Source organism: Erythranthe guttata, chromosome 10, assembly GCF_056151865.1.
Source record: "Erythranthe guttata isolate IM_541 chromosome 10, IM_541, whole genome shotgun sequence".
Taxonomy (NCBI): domain Eukaryota; kingdom Viridiplantae; phylum Streptophyta; class Magnoliopsida; order Lamiales; family Phrymaceae; genus Erythranthe; species Erythranthe guttata.
The window spans coordinates 14045709-14061843 of NC_142542.1; the positions used below are offsets into that span (position 1 = coordinate 14045709).

Consider the following 16135-nt stretch of genomic DNA (forward strand, 5'->3'; position numbering starts at 1 on the left):
CTCTACGAAAATCATAATAAAAATACGATAAATCATAAAAGTTCGTAAATAAAAATAAAAGTAAAGGGAGAACTATGATTAAGATTCGTCAAGTCTTTGTCTTCGTTGCTCCGTTATCTTGCTCCTAGATTGCGTGTAAAAAGATAAGATCCAATTGTGTGCTTTGCTTAGCCTTTATATAGGTTACAAAAAAATAAGAGGGCGGTTTCCTTGTGTAATTAAACTTCCTTCACTGCGCCTCCTCGTGATCTCGGACGGCCGTGTCAAAATTAACACTGAAACTCGGACGACCGTCCGGACTTCAATTCTTCGATGTTTTGATTTTTTTACTTTTGGCCCACTTTTTCTCCGAAATTGCAGTTTTTACCCCATAAGTTTCCAATTCTTCAATTTGTACCTAAAATACAAATAATAACCATTTTAAGCACCAATTATCGTTAAAACACACCAAAAGCTCCAATTAAAAGGTATGATTAAGTGTAAAAATATACACTTAACGCCTACCCACGCAATTAGTTGTTTCTACACCAAAATAATAGATAGACTCAAGAATCCGTAATTAAACAATAAACACAATCATCGAGGGTTTTGAGTAGAAATGTGGATGAAAAGTAAGTTTTGATTATGAAATTCAAAAACTCGAATTGGGCACAAGCAGGTCTATTTATTTAATAGAAAAATAACAACAACAATTTTTTTGGTGATTTTCATCACAACTTTTTTTTTTTTTTTGAAACGGGAATAATCGGCAACTGCGTTGGAGGATGATGCCCCATCAAATCGAGGCCGTGGTGGGAACGATCGTGGCTCGACTATATCGTTTGTCCTGCACTGGAGTGCTGCTTCCATAACCTTCATCATCTTCCTGAACCAGCCCAGATTCTCTTCCATAGCATCCATCCACTCGCCCATATACTCTGGAAGTGGCGGAGCTGCTGCTGTCTGCTGTCATTTCCCGCCTCGTGGTGCGGGTCGGGCATCTTCGAATCCTGGTACATCTGGCTCAGGGCCATCGCCCTCGCCCTTTAGACTCGATTGATGGCGTCTGCGTCATAGCTAACTTCCATGCCCCGGATGAAGGCCACCGAGCCTGTGTATTAACCGGCATTGGTATAGAAAAGCCGGACCAAATTCTCGTTGTAGCTTCTCGGTTTGTCAACGAGGATTCTCCAATGCCTATCCTAGATGTTTCTGACAACCGAAGGACATCCAATCGTGCGCACATCTAACTCTCTCTCTAGGACGATCGATCGAGGGAGGCGGTCGATATACACACTCTTGGCGTCGGCATTCACGTATATTTCTTCATCGTACTCGTCGAAGGTGACTTCATTGACGAGCGAGCATGTATTTGCATGGGCGCCTGTGTTGAGGGGCACGTTACCGGTTCTTGGGATGGCATGCTCTGCCGGTACATCCGAATGCGAAGGCGAGTTTGAAGTGCCTTCTTGCCCCTTTTTGCCTTGACTTTTGCCCTTTTTCTTTTCCGGGGCTTTTCCCTTTCCCTCTGGTGGGGCTTTCTTGGAGTTCTCACCCGTTTTTTGGAGCTTGTTTGCCGGTGAAGTCATGATGCGAAGAAAGATGCAAATTAGGCTTGAACTTATGGTTCGGACAATTCGTCGAACACTTGGCGTGCGCAAGTTCTTGAATATCTTTGAATGTTAGATTCTTTCGAAATCTAACCCTCCTACATCAATCACACAACAACAATAATCAGTAACCATCAACGAAAAAAATAAGCATCAAAGAACTCAAGCCAAACCAGTTTCCACAAGAATTTCGAAATTAAGCATAATAGGGCAATTCCTATATCTAAACATTGGTTCAACCAATGAGTCATGCTTTCAAGTCCCAAAAATCAAGTACACAAACAAGTACAAGCATAAACAATGAAGAATCAAGGGACAAAGACAAGTAATTTGAAAGAAATTCGAAACTACAAGAAAAACTCAAATACTTTGTTGAAGATTCGTCCACAATTCTCAATAAAAATAAGCAATGAACGATAATTGTTGATGAAATTCTAAAAAGATGCAAGTTTGATGAGAAAATTTGCTGGAGAATTGGAGTTTTAGGGTTTGGGGGAAGAGGATTTCGAGTTTTGTAAAACATAGAAGTGAGAAAAAAAAAGGGTTTTATTTTCTAACCCGTCCCTAGATCGTGATACACAAAGGTTGGATCGCAATCTGGGTATGCCCTTTTTACTTACTGTAAAACCCCCCAGATCGCGATACAGAAGGTTGCATCGCGATCTGGGTCTGTGACTTCTAGCTACTGTAAGGCCCCCCAGATCGTGATACGAAAGGCTGGATCGCAATCTGGGTCCTCGAATTTTTTGCTTCTGTAAAACCCCCCAGATTGCGATACGAAATGTGGGATCGCGATCTGGATCCTCCATTTTTTTGCTCTTTGTAAGACCCCCCAGATCGCGATACGGTTTGTTAGATCGCGATCTGGATCCTCAACTTTTGGCTTCTGTATAACACCCCAGATCGGGATACAGTTCGTGGGATCGCGATCTGGTTCCTCTCCATTTGGCTACTATAAGACCCCCCAACTCGCGATACGAAAGGCTGGATCGCGATCTGGGTCCTGTTAATCTGCCAAAAAATTGAAATTTAAATGGGTGAGAATGAGATATTGAACCTAAAAATATAAAATGCAAAAGAGGCTAAAAACAAACACGTAAGCATGAAAAAGAAAAGGAAAATGACAGAAAATGAGCAACAATGGGGTGCCTCCCTTTTAGCGCCTGTTTTACAGTCGACGACTCGACTTCGTTTGGGTTTACTGGGAGAAAATCAGTGCGACACGCTCCACTTCCTCGGGAGCACCATTCGGATAGTAATGCTTGACTCGTTGCCCATTTACTTTGAACGATGGACCATCTCGTCCTCGGATTTCGATAACTCCTTGTGGGGTTGCGCTCAGGACTATGAATGGTCCTGACCAACGGGGCTTGAGCTTTCCCGGAAATAGTCATAGCCGAGAATTGAATAGCTGGACTTGGTCACCTGCCCGGAACTCTTGCTTTGTAATTCTTTTGTCATGCCACTTTTTCGTTTTTTCTTTGTAATCTTGGCATTCTCGTAAGCATCATTTCTGAACTCCTCCATTTCCTTTAGTTGAAGCGATCGACAATCGCTGATAGCTGTTTGATCAAAATTGAGCTTTTTGACGGCCCAATAAGCTCGGTGCTCCAATTCCACTGGTAGGTGGCACGCATTCCCAAACACAAGTTTGTAAGGAGACATCCCAATTGGTGTCTTCAATGCGGTTCGATAGGTCCAAAGTCCATCATCGAGCTTCAAAACCCAATCTTTTCCGTTCGTGCTCACGGTCTTCTCTAGAATCTATTTGATTTCTCGGTTCGACAACTCAGCAAGGCCATTTGTTTGCGAATGATAAGCTAGCGCAATTTTTTGTCGGATCCTCAACTTGTTCGTGAGATTGGCGAGTAGTTTGTTGCAAAAGTGGGATCTTTCAGCGCTAATGATTGCCCTAGGTGTGACGAACCTTGAGAATATGTTCTTGTGGAAGAATTTGAGGACCATACGAGCATTGTTGGTAGTGGTGGCAATTTCTTCGACCCATTTGGACACATAGTCCACGACAAGCAGAATGTACAACTTTCCATTCGAATGACGGATTGGTCCCATGAAATCTATGCCCCAAACATCAAAAAGTTCTACCTCTTGCATATTTTTCAGTGGCATCTGCTTTTGTTGGATAGATTCCCGGTCCGTTGGCACGGATCACACCGTTTCACGAACTCGTAACTATCTCGGAAGAGGGTTGGCCAAAAGAAGCCTGACTGCAGAACATTGGCGGCGGTGCGAGATTCCCCATGATGCCCGCCACAAGGTGAAGAGTGGCAATGTGCGAGTATCTCACGTATTTCGATTTCCGGAACACATCGTCAGATCACTCGATCTCGGCCGGTTCTGAAAAGCAATGGCTTGTCCCATAGAAAGAAACGATTGTCGTGAAGGAATTTTTTCTTTTGGTGATAAGATAGACCGTCAGGAATGATTCGACTGGCCAAGAAGTTGGCCACATCAGCATACCAAGGAGTGTGAGTGCTAATGGCGAGCAGTTGCTCGTCTGGAAATGATTCCTGAATGTTTTCTTCGGCTGGAACTTCGTCAAGTATGAGTCTGGAAAGAGGATCTGCTACCACATTCTCGCTCCCCTTTTTGCCTCTGATCTCGAAGTCGAACTCCTGGAGTAGTAGTACCCATCTGATGAGTCGGGGCTTGGCGTCCTTCTTTGCGAACAAATATCGAATAGATGCGTAGTCGGTGTAAATGATAACCCGAGAGACAAAATATACGGTCTGAACTTGTCAACAGCATAAACAACTGCAAGAATTTCTTTTTCGATCGTTGAAAGTTCTTATGTGCCTGGTCAAGTGTACAACTTGAATAGTAGATGGCCTTGAAGATTTTGTCCCTTCTTTGTCCCAATACTGCACCTACAGCATAATCGCCCGCATCACACATGATCTCGAATGGTTCTTCCCAATCGGGAGTGATCATGATCGGTAACTGGGTTAGCTTCTCCTTGAGAAACGTGAAAGCCTGCAAACAAGCATAATTGAAATCAAAGACGGCTTCCTTCTCAAGAAAATGATATATTGTTTCACTATTTTCGAAAAATATTTAATGAATCTACAGTAAAACCCAGCGTGCCCTAAAAAACTTCTAACCCTCTTGACATCTTTCGGTGGAGGCAATTTTTCAATCGTTTCGATTTTTTCCCTATCCACCTCAAGACCCTTTTTCGAGACCTTGTGACCTAGAACAATACATTCACTAACCATAAAATGACATTTTTCCCAATTTAAAACAAGGTTCGTTTCTATACATCTTTTCAAAACAAGTTCTAGATTGTGCACACAATGATCGAAAGACGATCCAAACACAGAAAAATCATCCATAAATACCTCAAGAAATTCTTCAACCATATCATGAAAAATAGACATCATACATCGTTGAAATGTAGCAGGTGCATTACACAAACTGAAAGGCATCCTACGAAATGCAAAAGTGACGTAGGGGCAAGTAAAAGTAGTTTTCTCTTGGTCTTCCAGGGTGATTGAAATTTGATTGTACCCCGATTAATCATCTCGAAAACAGTAATACTTGAATCCTCCTAGCCTCTCTAGCATTTGATCGATAAAGGGAAGGGGAAATGGTCTTTTCTAGTGGCTGCATTCAATAATCGGTAATCAAAGCATACACGCCACCCAGTGACTGTCCTAGACGGAATAAGTTCATTTTTATCATTCACAATAACCGTCACCCCACCCCTCTTTGGCACAACCTGCACCGGATTGACCCACGGACTATCAAAAATTGCATAAATCATACGAGCTCCTAACAACTTTAAGACTTCTTTTTTGACTACCTCTTTCATTGACGGATTTAACCGCCTCTGAGGTTGGACTCTCGGTTTATAGACTTCTTTCATTAGAATTTTGTGTTGGACAATAGACGGGCTAATTCCCTAAATATCCTCAATAGACCAACCTATAGCCGACCTATATTCTCTAAGGACCTCCAACAGTGTGTTTGTTTCGGCCTCGCTCAAACTAGAAGAAATGATCACCGGATAAGTCTTGTCTGCTCCAAGAAAAGCATAACAAAGGTAATCCGGTAATTTTTTCAATTCCAGTACGGGGGTCATTTTCACGCTAACTAGTATCTCAGTGATGATTCATATCTCGTCTATGCCCAAAATCTCGGCACACTCAAGAAACAACACACAATCATGCACATCATATTCAATTGGAGTTTCAGGGGAAGCAGAATGCAAATCAATAGAGTTAACAATGCAGTGCTCAACAGAATCACATAAATTTATACAAATCAAAAAAGGAAGAAACACAGTCCTCGATCACGTCTATTCTACTGCAATGCTCAACATGTTCAGTGTGTTTAAATGCATTCATCAAACTAAAAACAACATTTTCCCCATTAACCCTAAGTTTCAAAGATCTTAATTCCATATCAATCATCGTCTTATCAGTGGCTAAGAATGGACGACCTAGAATGATTGGTGCTTCATCATCTTCAGGCATTTCATGTACCACAAAATCAACAGGCAAAATGAATTTGTCTACTTTAACTAGCACATCTTCTACAATCCCATCAGGGTATTTCAATGAACGGTAAGCTAATTATAAAGTCATGCGAGTGCGGTTCAAATCTCCTAAGCCCAGTTTTAGAAACACAGACATAGGCCTCAAACTAATTCTTGCCCCCAAATCACATAAACCTTTATCGAAAATAGAATTTTCAATAATACAAGGAATAATGTATCTCCCTGTATCTTTCATTTTCCGTGGTAAATTCGACTGAAGAATGGTACTGCAAGTTGCCGTGAGTGTCACTGGTGTGTTTTCTTCGATTCGTATTTTCTTGGATAGTACTTCCTTCATGAACTTGGTGTAGTTTGGCATTACATCCAAGGCTTCTGCAAAAGGGATGTTGATTCGAATTTGTTTAATCTTTTTGATTAACTTCTTTAATTGATCCTTGAACTTATTCTTTTTCAATCTTTCTGGATAATGAATAGGTAGGGCTGGCAATCGGGCCGTGTGAGCCGAGCCGGGGTCGGCTCAAGCTCATATACCATCGGGCCTCATTATTATAGGCTCAAGCTCAAATACCATCGGGCCTCATGCCTATAGGCTCAAACTCGGCTCACGTATTTTTTCGGGCTTCGGGTTTATATCGGGCTTATATCGGACAATAAATAAATTACATATTTTACAACTTTGCGGTCGGACATGTTAAAGAAAAACAAAAAAAAAACCTCGCACTCTAAGAGAAAAATCTAGAATATTCATTGAAAACCAAAATAAGATTAAAAAACAAAAAAACCATAGTATGTTCATTAAAACAAATGAAGCTTAATATTGCACATGTTTAATCCTTAATTAATTAAACGAAAAAATGCATCCGAGTCCAAAATGAATAAAATCATAAAATAAATAACTACAAGCAATTCTAAATGTCCTAACTCTTTTTGAAAATCTTGAGACCTAAAATAAAAAATAAAGAAAAGAGAATATATATATATATATATATATATATATATATATATATATATATATATATATATATATATATATATATATATATATATATATATATATATATATATATATATATATATATATATATATATATATATATATATATATAGTCGGGCTTTATTCGGGTTGAGCCATGGTAAGCTCAAACTCGGCTCATAATTTAATCGGGTTTAAGAAAATGGCTCAAACTCGGCCCGGCTCACAATTAATCGGGTTCGGCTCAAATAAAATCGGGCCGAGCTATCGGGCTTCGGGTAGGCCCGGCTCAATTGCCGGTCCTATGAATAGGATTTATCATAAGAGGAGGATTATTGAAATGTTATTGTGCTTACTAACCTCTTTTGTACTACTCCTTGAAATGGTGATTTCCGGCTCGACCGGGGTCGGTTGTATGGCTGGCTTTGGTAACTCGTCTTTCAGATATGGAGGATCGGTCATTTGCAACCCACTTCGGGTGGTTATGGCTTGACAACTTTCTTTTGGATTGACTTCGGCATTGCTTGGAAATCCATCATTTGCCATCGTGGACATGGATTGGGCGATTTGCCGTATTTGCTTTTCCATGCTTTTCATTGTTGACTTCAGGCCCTCCATCTCCTGTTCTTATCGGTGAAGACGCTCGTCATAAGTCAGTCCTCATTGCTCTCTGTGATGGTTGAAATCGAAAGGTGGTTGTAGAGCATTCTTTGGATTGACGTAGGAGAAGTTCTCGTGATTCCGAATTCCCGGGTAGTAGTGAGTAGGTTTTGATTCTGATTGTTGTTCCCCCTGAAATTGTTGAATCGGTTGTCCATATAGTGTGCTTGCTCCCAATTGTCATGTGTGACTTGCGAGGTACTCGCTGCTGCTACTTGTTTGGTTTGTGTCCCTTGAACTGACAATTGGGCGACCTGATTTGATAGGGTCCCTACTGTGCTGATAACGAGGCTAATGGATTGAGTTGGTGGACTCCGACCACCTTTTGTGTACCACTTCTTTCGGACGACCAATGGTAAGCATTCTCACACATTCGCTCGACAATGTCTCGAGCGTCTGTGGGAGTCTTGTTTTGCAACGATCCACCTGAAGCAGCATCGACTAGAGATCGGGTGGGTTGATCGAGACCATTGTAGAACAACTGCATTTGATCCCACGGGTAGAATCCGTGTTGAGGGCATTGTCGTAAGAATTCCTCGAACCTCTCCCATGACTCGTGCATCGGCTCTTGGCTCATTTGTCACAAGTTGCCTACATCTCTTCGTAGTTGTGCATTCTTCGAGGGTGGAAAGAATCATGCCAGAAAGGCTTGTGATAATTCTTCCCAACAGGTAAGTAATCCGGAAAATTGGTTCGCCATGACCATAATGATAAGCCCCGTATTTAGCTCAAAGTTGTTTGAGGCTATCGTTGCTTTCTTGATCCCCGAATAGTTCTCATTCACAGCTGGCTTTTGGTACTCTCGCATTGTTCACTCGGGTGGTAGGTTCGGTCTTGGTTGCTCGTCATCTCGTCGTGGCTCTCGATCGTACTCGAAGGTCAGGTGCTCTGGATTTTCTTGATCGTCGGCCATTGGTTCACTTTGTTGGTTGCGTGTGGCTCTTCGTAAGGTATGATTTTCGAATTTCGACGCCTGGGCATAAACAAAGTGATCAGTTAAAATCAAGGTAAAAATCGAAAATAAAACAGGTAAATAGCTAAAGTAATAATCAGATAATTGGTAACACTATCAACAAAGATATAATCAAATTGGTCCCCGGCAACGGCGCCAAAAACTTGATACGCGTTTTCCTCATGTATAAATTACCACAAGTATACAGTATCGCATTTTGCGGAACAGTGGTTCCGGATATCGATCCACAGGGACCTGTAGATTCACATGCTAAGTAATGTAATTATATTATCGTTATATTATCTAGCTGATTGTAAATGGTTGAATTGGTGATAAACCCTAGTTTAATAACAAACAATTAAGATCGTATACATGTAAATATATAATATACGTAAACAAAATAGCGACAACTCAACACGGGAGGGTTTCGATTTAAAAGGGACTTCTAGGGCAAAATCCACCAATGTATAATCAACAACGATCTACAAATCCGTTATCTAAAGTCACATTCCTATTCGTTAACCCAGACGCTAAAGTACTCTAACCCCGTTCTCAAGTGTAGTTAGAGTCTACCCACAGATCCGACGTCTCCGTTCAGAACCTGCTATTAAGAGAGCATTTAGATCAAGTCCTTAAGTGCTACCCGAGGTGCATCACGTCTCCGTTTCCATACCTGAGCTATGTTTTCCTAACTTCAAACAAGAAATCCTCTCTTGAGTTCAATCCTATTTAATATCAATCCGAGAGATGATCAAACAATCAGAAACATTTAATAAAGGAAAGCATAAACGAAATCAAAACACAACAAATAGATAACAGAAATGAAGATCGAAATCAATATATACAAGGTTTCAATCCGAGAGTTCGCCTCACACTTCAAGAGGTAAATTTTTGGACCCGTTTAGTATTAGGTTATAATTTAATTCGATTAAATTAAACATCGTATGTTTTCATGAAATTGATTTTGTATGTTTTTGCTTGATCGTTTTTCGTGAAAATATTTGTATGAATATTATGATTCATTGCGAGCATGCTATATGTTTTAATTAATGAATTATATATGTGATCCAGCCCGGGATTGCTTGACAGATCCAATAAAGACAAGGCCCAAACAAAAGATCAAAAGGCACCATTCAAGCCCATTAATAGAAGAAGCCAGTCAGACTGGCCCCGGTGGGGCGAGAAGGACCAGGCCGCAGATCGCGGGTAGCCCGCGTGCGAGAGGCTTCCCGCTTCCCCACTCTCTCGCATAAGCGGATTCGTTCCCCTCACCTATTCTGCTTTGTATCTCTCGCCAGATTGCGTGCTCCCGCCGGAGATAATCATGGCTGCACATGGGGTATTTAATACACGTCCAATCCCCTGACAAGCGCAGACGAATGTCTCTTCGACCCCTACTTTTTGCCTCTGCAGCCGCCAATGAAGTGACATATTAAACCGCATTGGAGGTAATTTGAGGTCCGGACGCTTAATTACCGCGATGGGACAGGTAAATTAAATTGAAGAGTATTTGGCGTCCGCCCCTTTTTTCTAGTATAAATAGGGGCAATAAATGCAGTAAAAAGACACAAGCATACATACTTAAATTACACATATAAACTAAAATCTTCTTCAGAAATTTACTGACTTGGCCGTCGGAGTGCTAACTCCGGCCTAAGTCCGGTTCTTTTCTTCCCTTGTAGGTTTGCTGCGGTCATCCGGTCTAAATCCAGGCCCATTCTACTCTTTAAACCAACCCACCACGAATCCGGACGGATCAAATGGCGCCGTCTGTGGGAAGACGTTGAGCAAAATTGTGGCAACGTTTTCCTGTAAAAATCACCTTTCTGTTTTTCGTTAACCAGTCTACGTTTACTAATGGAGTCGTTTCCAAGCATAGTAAGGGATCTAACCAGTCAGATGGAGGCCGAAGTAACCCCAGCCCCGCAGGAGCATCAACCAGCCGTCGGAGAGGCCTCTACCGCTAGGGAGGAGACGCCACAGGCGGCCGGCGCGGGAGGAAGCCCCATGGTCGCCATGACTATGGAAAACTTGCAGGCACTCTTGGCAAGCGCTGTCCAGGAGGGCTCTGTGCGCATGCTGAGAGAGCCCGAGGCTGCTTCGCCCAAAAGAAGGATGGGGGCGAGTGGCGGGCGAGGGAGCGAGGGGCTCACCCGCGCAGGTTCCTCGCTAAGTGCATTAAGCCCTTTCTCGGCCGACATTCTGGATGACGATCTGCCTCAGTCATTCCGACCTGTATGTAACTTACGAATACTTGGGAACCACCGACCCTTGCGAGCATCTCTGCCGCTTCAATAACACTTCAGATTTGCACCGATTTACCGAGGGAGTGAAGTGTCGGGTCTTCGCGACTACGTTAGCAGGAGCCGCACAGGCTTGGTTCAGCCAGCTGCCTGCGGGCACGATTGGCAGTTTCGACCAGCTAAGCGCATGTTTCATGGATCACTTCGCGAGCTCCAAGAAGCAAAAGAGGAGCACCTTGACTCTGTTCGCGGTCAGGCAGCGGGAAGGAGAGTACTTGCGAAGTTTTATCAAGCGTTTCATCTCAGCGACCTTAGAGGTACCAGTTACCTCGGAGGAAGTCTTGATTAGCGCTCTAGCACAAGGGCTGCGGGCGGGTGATTTCTTCGCGTCGCTATCGAAAAAGCCGCCCGCATCCTTTAATGCCTTGTTGAAAAAGGCCGAGCGATACATGAACGCGGAGGAGGCAGTACATAATAAATTTGGCGAGAGCAAGGGCATCCTCGAGGCAAAAAAGGAAAAGAAAGAAGATAGAATGCCGAAGCAGACTCAACAGGCGAGAAGGGAGGTGCAGAGCGAGAGAAAAATAGGACCTCGTTTTGACAGCTATGCACCGCTAGTCGCACAACCAGGAGAGATATTGTTGGCCATAGAGAATAACCCAAAGTTAAAGTGGCCTCGCACGTATGCGGAAGCCCCAAAGAGAAGCCCCACGCTAGGGAGTTTCTGCCGTTTTCATAATGATTATGGCCACACCACCAACGAGTGCCAACACCTTCGTGACGAAATCGAGAGGCTCATACGCGCGAAGAATCTGCCAGAATTTGTGAAAGAAGGGAACCAACGCCCACAGCAGTTCCCAGCTCGGCGTGCGAGCGAGCCCCGCAAGCCTGAGCCGGGAAGGGAAAAGCTAAATGAGAGGAAGGACCAGGGGGCACCTGCCAACTTCATCAGCATGATCTTGGGAGGACCTTCAGGAGGAGACTCCAACAGAGCCCGGCGAGCACACCTGAGACAGTTGCGAGAGACGGAGGAGTTATTTGGAGAAATAGAAGAAGCAGATCGGGCAAGTCGCGCGCACCTCCGACGTTTGTGCGAGATGGAAGCTCAGCTCGAGGAGGTGCAAAGAATATCTTACGTACCGCCCATTGTTTTCGGTCCCCAGGACGAAGAAGGAATCAGGCAGCCACATTCCGACGCCCTAGTGATTACTGCCATGGTCGCGAATTTCGATATCGCAAGAATATTAGTGGACACCGGCAGTTCCGCTGATGTTATCTACTATGATTGCTTCAGAAAGATGAATATGGACTTCGAGTTAAAGTATGTAGAGACGAGCTTGGTCGGGTTCTCTGGGGAGTCAGTGCGGTCGGTTGGAGAGGTATGCCTGCCCATTTCTCTAGGAATGGAGCCGGTGCGAGCAACCCGATCCGTGAAGTTTTTGGTACTGGATGCGCCTTCTACCTACAACATCATATTGGGGCGACCGTCCATGAACTCATTTCAGGCAGTAGTCTCAACCTACCATATGAAGCTAAAATTTCCCGTCTTAGATCAAATCGGGGAGGTCCGGGGGGATCAGGAGACCTCGAGGAGATGTTATTACGACGCCTTAAGAAGAATAGGAAACATAGATGCTATTCGCACTGTTTCCCCAGGTAGCCAGGGGAAGGAGGACCAGATGCCGGAAGTGGACCCCGCAAAAGAAGAAGCCCACGTGAAGCCGATGGAGGAATTAATGGTAGTCCAACTATGCGAGAGGGATGCCTCTCGCACCACCCGCATAGGTGGCGGTTTAGATACAAACATGTCTCGACAGCTGGTTGAGTTTCTAAGGCAGAATCAAGATGTGTTCGCATTCACCCCAGCAGATCTCGGGAGTATCGACGAGCAGCTCGTGGTGCACAGACTGAATGTCAAGCAGAATGCGAAGCCAGTCAAACAGAAGCGTCGGCATTTCGGAGCAGAGAAAGACAAAATTATACAGGAAGAAGTGCGGAAGTTGTTAGCAGCCGGACAGATCCGGGAGATCCGTTTTCCTACTTGGCTGTCCAACGCGGTTTTAGTCAAGAAGGGCGAGGGAAAGTGGCGAATGTGCATTGACTTCAGGGATCTCAACAAAGCATGTCCCAAGGACTACTACCCTCTGCCACGAATCGACCAGCTCGTAGACTCAACCGCCGGTTGCGAGATGCTAAGCATGCTGGACGCCTCGCAAGGATACCATCAGATTCCATTGTGCCTTAGCGACCAGCCTAAGGTGAGCTTCATCACCTCCACTGGAACTTATTGCTACACGGTAATGCCTTTTGGGCTGAAAAATGCGGGAGCCACGTACCAGAGACTAGTAGACAAAATGTTTAAGGACCAACTCAGAAGGAACATGGAGATATACGTGGATGATATGTTGGTGAAAAGTCAGAGGGCGAGCAATCATTTAGAAGATTTAGCAGAAACCTTCTGCACGCTCCGGCGCTACGGCATGAAGCTCAACCCCAATAAGTGTGCTTTTGGGGTGAGAACGGGGAAATTCCTGGGTTACATGGTAACGGAGAGGGGAGTAGAAGTGAACCCGGAGAAGGTGCAGGCGGTTTTGGATATGGAGGCACCGCGAAATATCAAGGAGGTTCAAATGCTGGCGGGAAGAATAACAGCTCTAAGTAGATTCATATCTAAGGCGGGAGAGGCTAGTCACCCTTTCTTTAAAATACTAAGGAAGGGGACTCAATTCGAGTGGACGGAAGAATCAGGAAAAGCTTTCGAGCAGCTCAAGAGCCTTCTCGCTCGTCTCCCGCTGTTGGCGAAGCCCGTGCCAGGAGAAAAGCTGTATGTATATCTTGCGGTAGGCGAGTTCGCAGTCAGCTCGGTCTTAGCCCGAGAAGAGGGAGGAGTGCAAAGTCCGGTATATTATGCGAGTAAACTCTTGCGAGGGGCTGAGATGAGGTACTCCGAGATAGAAAAGATGGGTATGGCGCTAGTTACGACAGCACGAAAGCTAAGACCCTATTTTCTTTCGCACGCAATAGTGGTTCGGACTAACCACCCTATGAAGACAGTCATGGGAAGGATGGAAGTTTCGGGAAGAATGGTCAAGTGGGCAGTAGAGATGGGGCAGTTCGATATCAGCTACGAACCACGGATCGCCATAAAAGGGCAAGCCCTAGCAGATTTTCTGCAGGAAACAACGAGACCAGAAGAGCAAGGAGTATGGAAGGTGTTCGTCGATGGATCGGCGAATGCATCAGGAAGTGGAGTAGGAGTGCTGCTGGCGGAAGCAGGCGAGGAGTTGGAGTACGCGATAAGGTTGCCTTTCAAAGCCTCAAATAATGAAGCAGAGTATGAAGCAGTTATACATGGGATGAAACTGGTATCTTCGGCCGGAGGCAGGAAGTTGAACATATTTTCGGATTCACAGCTCGTAGTACAGCAAGTCAAAGGCGAATTCGAGATAAAAAACGAGCGAATGATGGCTTATTGTGAGATAGTACGGTCGATGATGAACGAGTTCGATTTCTGCGAGCTAGCTCAAATACCCCGAGAGGAGAACCAGCATGCTGATTTTCTGGCAAAGGTAGGAAGCATGGCGGTAGGATACGAGTCAAGGAAAATACAGCTACTAGTGGAAGAGCCATGTAGCGGAGGCGAGGAGCGTGTTGCAACAGTGACAAGTGGGGAAGATTGGCGCACCGAAATCAGGGCATGTCTGCAAGGAAAGACGCTCGCAAGCGGCCGCGCCCAAAAGGTCCTGGAGCAGCGAGCAAGCAATTTCTGCCTACTCGGGGATATACTTTACAAAAGAGGTTACACTAGGCCACATCTGAGGTGCCTATCTCTGGAAGAGGGCAGGTACGTGTTGAACGAAGTTCACCAAGGATGCTGCGGGGATCATGCAGGAAGTAGAGCATTAGTCTCGCGGGTACTAAGGGCGGGATATTTTTGGCCCACTTTGAGGAAAGATGCGGGGCAGTTTGTAAAAAGATGTGATAAGTGCCAGAGGCATGGCCCACTGATTCACACACCGGGAGAGGATATGACGATAATAACTTCCCCTTGTCCTTTTGCACAATGGGGGATAGATATCGTGGGCCCCATGCCGCTCGCCAAGGGGCAGAGAAAGTTCTTAATAGTCGCTGTAGATTACTTCTCCAAATGGGTGGAGGCGGTGGCAGTGGCCAGAATAACGGATACAGAAGTCATGAAATTCATATGGCAAAATATCTGCTGCCGATATGGGTTGCCTAGGGATCTCGTTTCAGATAATGGAACACAGTTTAACTCAGCCAAGATACGGGGGTGGTGTGCAGGTCTGGGTATCAGGCAGAGATTTGCGGCCGTGGCTCACCCGCAAGCGAACGGTCAGGTCGAGGTGATCAATCGGGTACTATTAGAAGGAATAAAGAAGCGTTTGGAGGGAGCGAAAGGAAATTGGGTTGAGGAATTGCATGCGGTATTATGGGGATATCGAACATCACCAAAAGAAGCGACCGGAGAAAGTCCGTTCTCGTTGGTGTACGGGTCGGAAGCTATCATACCAGTCGAGGTAGGAATGCCATCTAGCAGAATTATGAATTTTCAGGAAACAACTAATAGCATGCGCTTGCGCGAGGAGCTGGACTTGGTAATGGAAAAACAACAGAGCGCAAGAGGAAAGATGGAGCTCAGCAAAGCCAAAATTAAGGCAGCCTATGACAAGAAAGTAAGGCAGAGAGCCTTTCAAGTGGGGGACTTGGTCTTAAAGCAGGCGGATGCGCTCAAAGCGGTGGGAAAGCTAATGGAGAAATGGGAAGGACCATACAAGGTAGTAGCGGTTCTCGCAGGTGGAGCTTACATATTGGAAGATATGAATGGCTTAAGGATAGCCCGCGCATGGAACGTGTGTCATCTAAAGCGCTACTACATATAGTGCTGGTGTTATAATATTTTGTATTATTAGAATAGGCCATATTTTTTATAGCCCAGCCGTCCACAGGGCGGGACGAGCTATGTTTTTGATGTAAGGAAAGAAAAGAATATGAAGTGGCCTCTTTTGGAAAATTTGATGTCTAATCTACAAACTCACTCGCACATAAGCGAACAAAAAAAAAAAAAGAGAGAATATTGAGAATTTCTAATACGAAGTTTGCGAGCAAGAATTTGCATCAAGCAAATCTCGCAAGAAAGCGAGAGAAAATATTTGGAATTTTTCCAATATGAAATTGGCGAGC

The 16135-nt window shown here is 44.5% G+C and overlaps 2 protein-coding genes across 2 annotated transcripts; one reads left to right on the forward strand and one right to left on the reverse strand.

The window, feature by feature from the left end:
- Nucleotides 1–2933: 2933 nt before the first annotated feature.
- On the reverse strand, nucleotides 2934–7696 carry LOC105954889 (uncharacterized). Its single transcript, XM_088824683.1, has 9 exons — nucleotides 7439–7696; nucleotides 5410–5508; nucleotides 5249–5325; nucleotides 4900–5033; nucleotides 4709–4797; nucleotides 4404–4616; nucleotides 4021–4267; nucleotides 3501–3664; nucleotides 2934–3353 (listed from the first exon to the last, which is right to left on the reverse strand). Exons 1-9 carry the CDS (start codon nucleotides 7694–7696, stop codon nucleotides 2934–2936), a joined length of 1701 nt encoding a protein of 566 aa, XP_088680809.1.
- Nucleotides 7697–8374: 678 nt separating this feature from the next.
- On the forward strand, nucleotides 8375–15834 carry LOC105966912 (uncharacterized). Its single transcript, XM_088824684.1, has 4 exons — nucleotides 8375–8409; nucleotides 8512–8688; nucleotides 10535–10851; nucleotides 10997–15834. Exons 1-4 carry the CDS (start codon nucleotides 8375–8377, stop codon nucleotides 15832–15834), a joined length of 5367 nt encoding a protein of 1788 aa, XP_088680810.1.
- Nucleotides 15835–16135: the final 301 nt, after the last annotated feature.

Coding starts and splice junctions, on each gene's coding strand:
- LOC105954889 (XM_088824683.1), bottom strand. CDS start 7,696: ATGGAGGGCCTGAAGTCAACAATGAAAAGCATGGAAAAGCAAATACGG. Junction 4,798..4,899: donor TGGATCGTCTTTCGATCATT/GTGTGCACAATC, acceptor GTATTGTTCTAG/GTCACAAGGTCTCGAAAAAG. Junction 3,665..4,020: donor CAGTCGAATCATTCCTGACG/GTCTATCTTATC, acceptor TTTGGGGCATAG/ATTTCATGGGACCAATCCGT.
- LOC105966912 (XM_088824684.1), top strand. CDS start 8,375: ATGCCAGAAAGGCTTGTGATAATTCTTCCCAACAG. Junction 8,410..8,511: donor GTGATAATTCTTCCCAACAG/GTAAGTAATCCG, acceptor ATCCCCGAATAG/TTCTCATTCACAGCTGGCTT. Junction 10,852..10,996: donor CGAGGGGCTCACCCGCGCAG/GTTCCTCGCTAA, acceptor ATAACACTTCAG/ATTTGCACCGATTTACCGAG.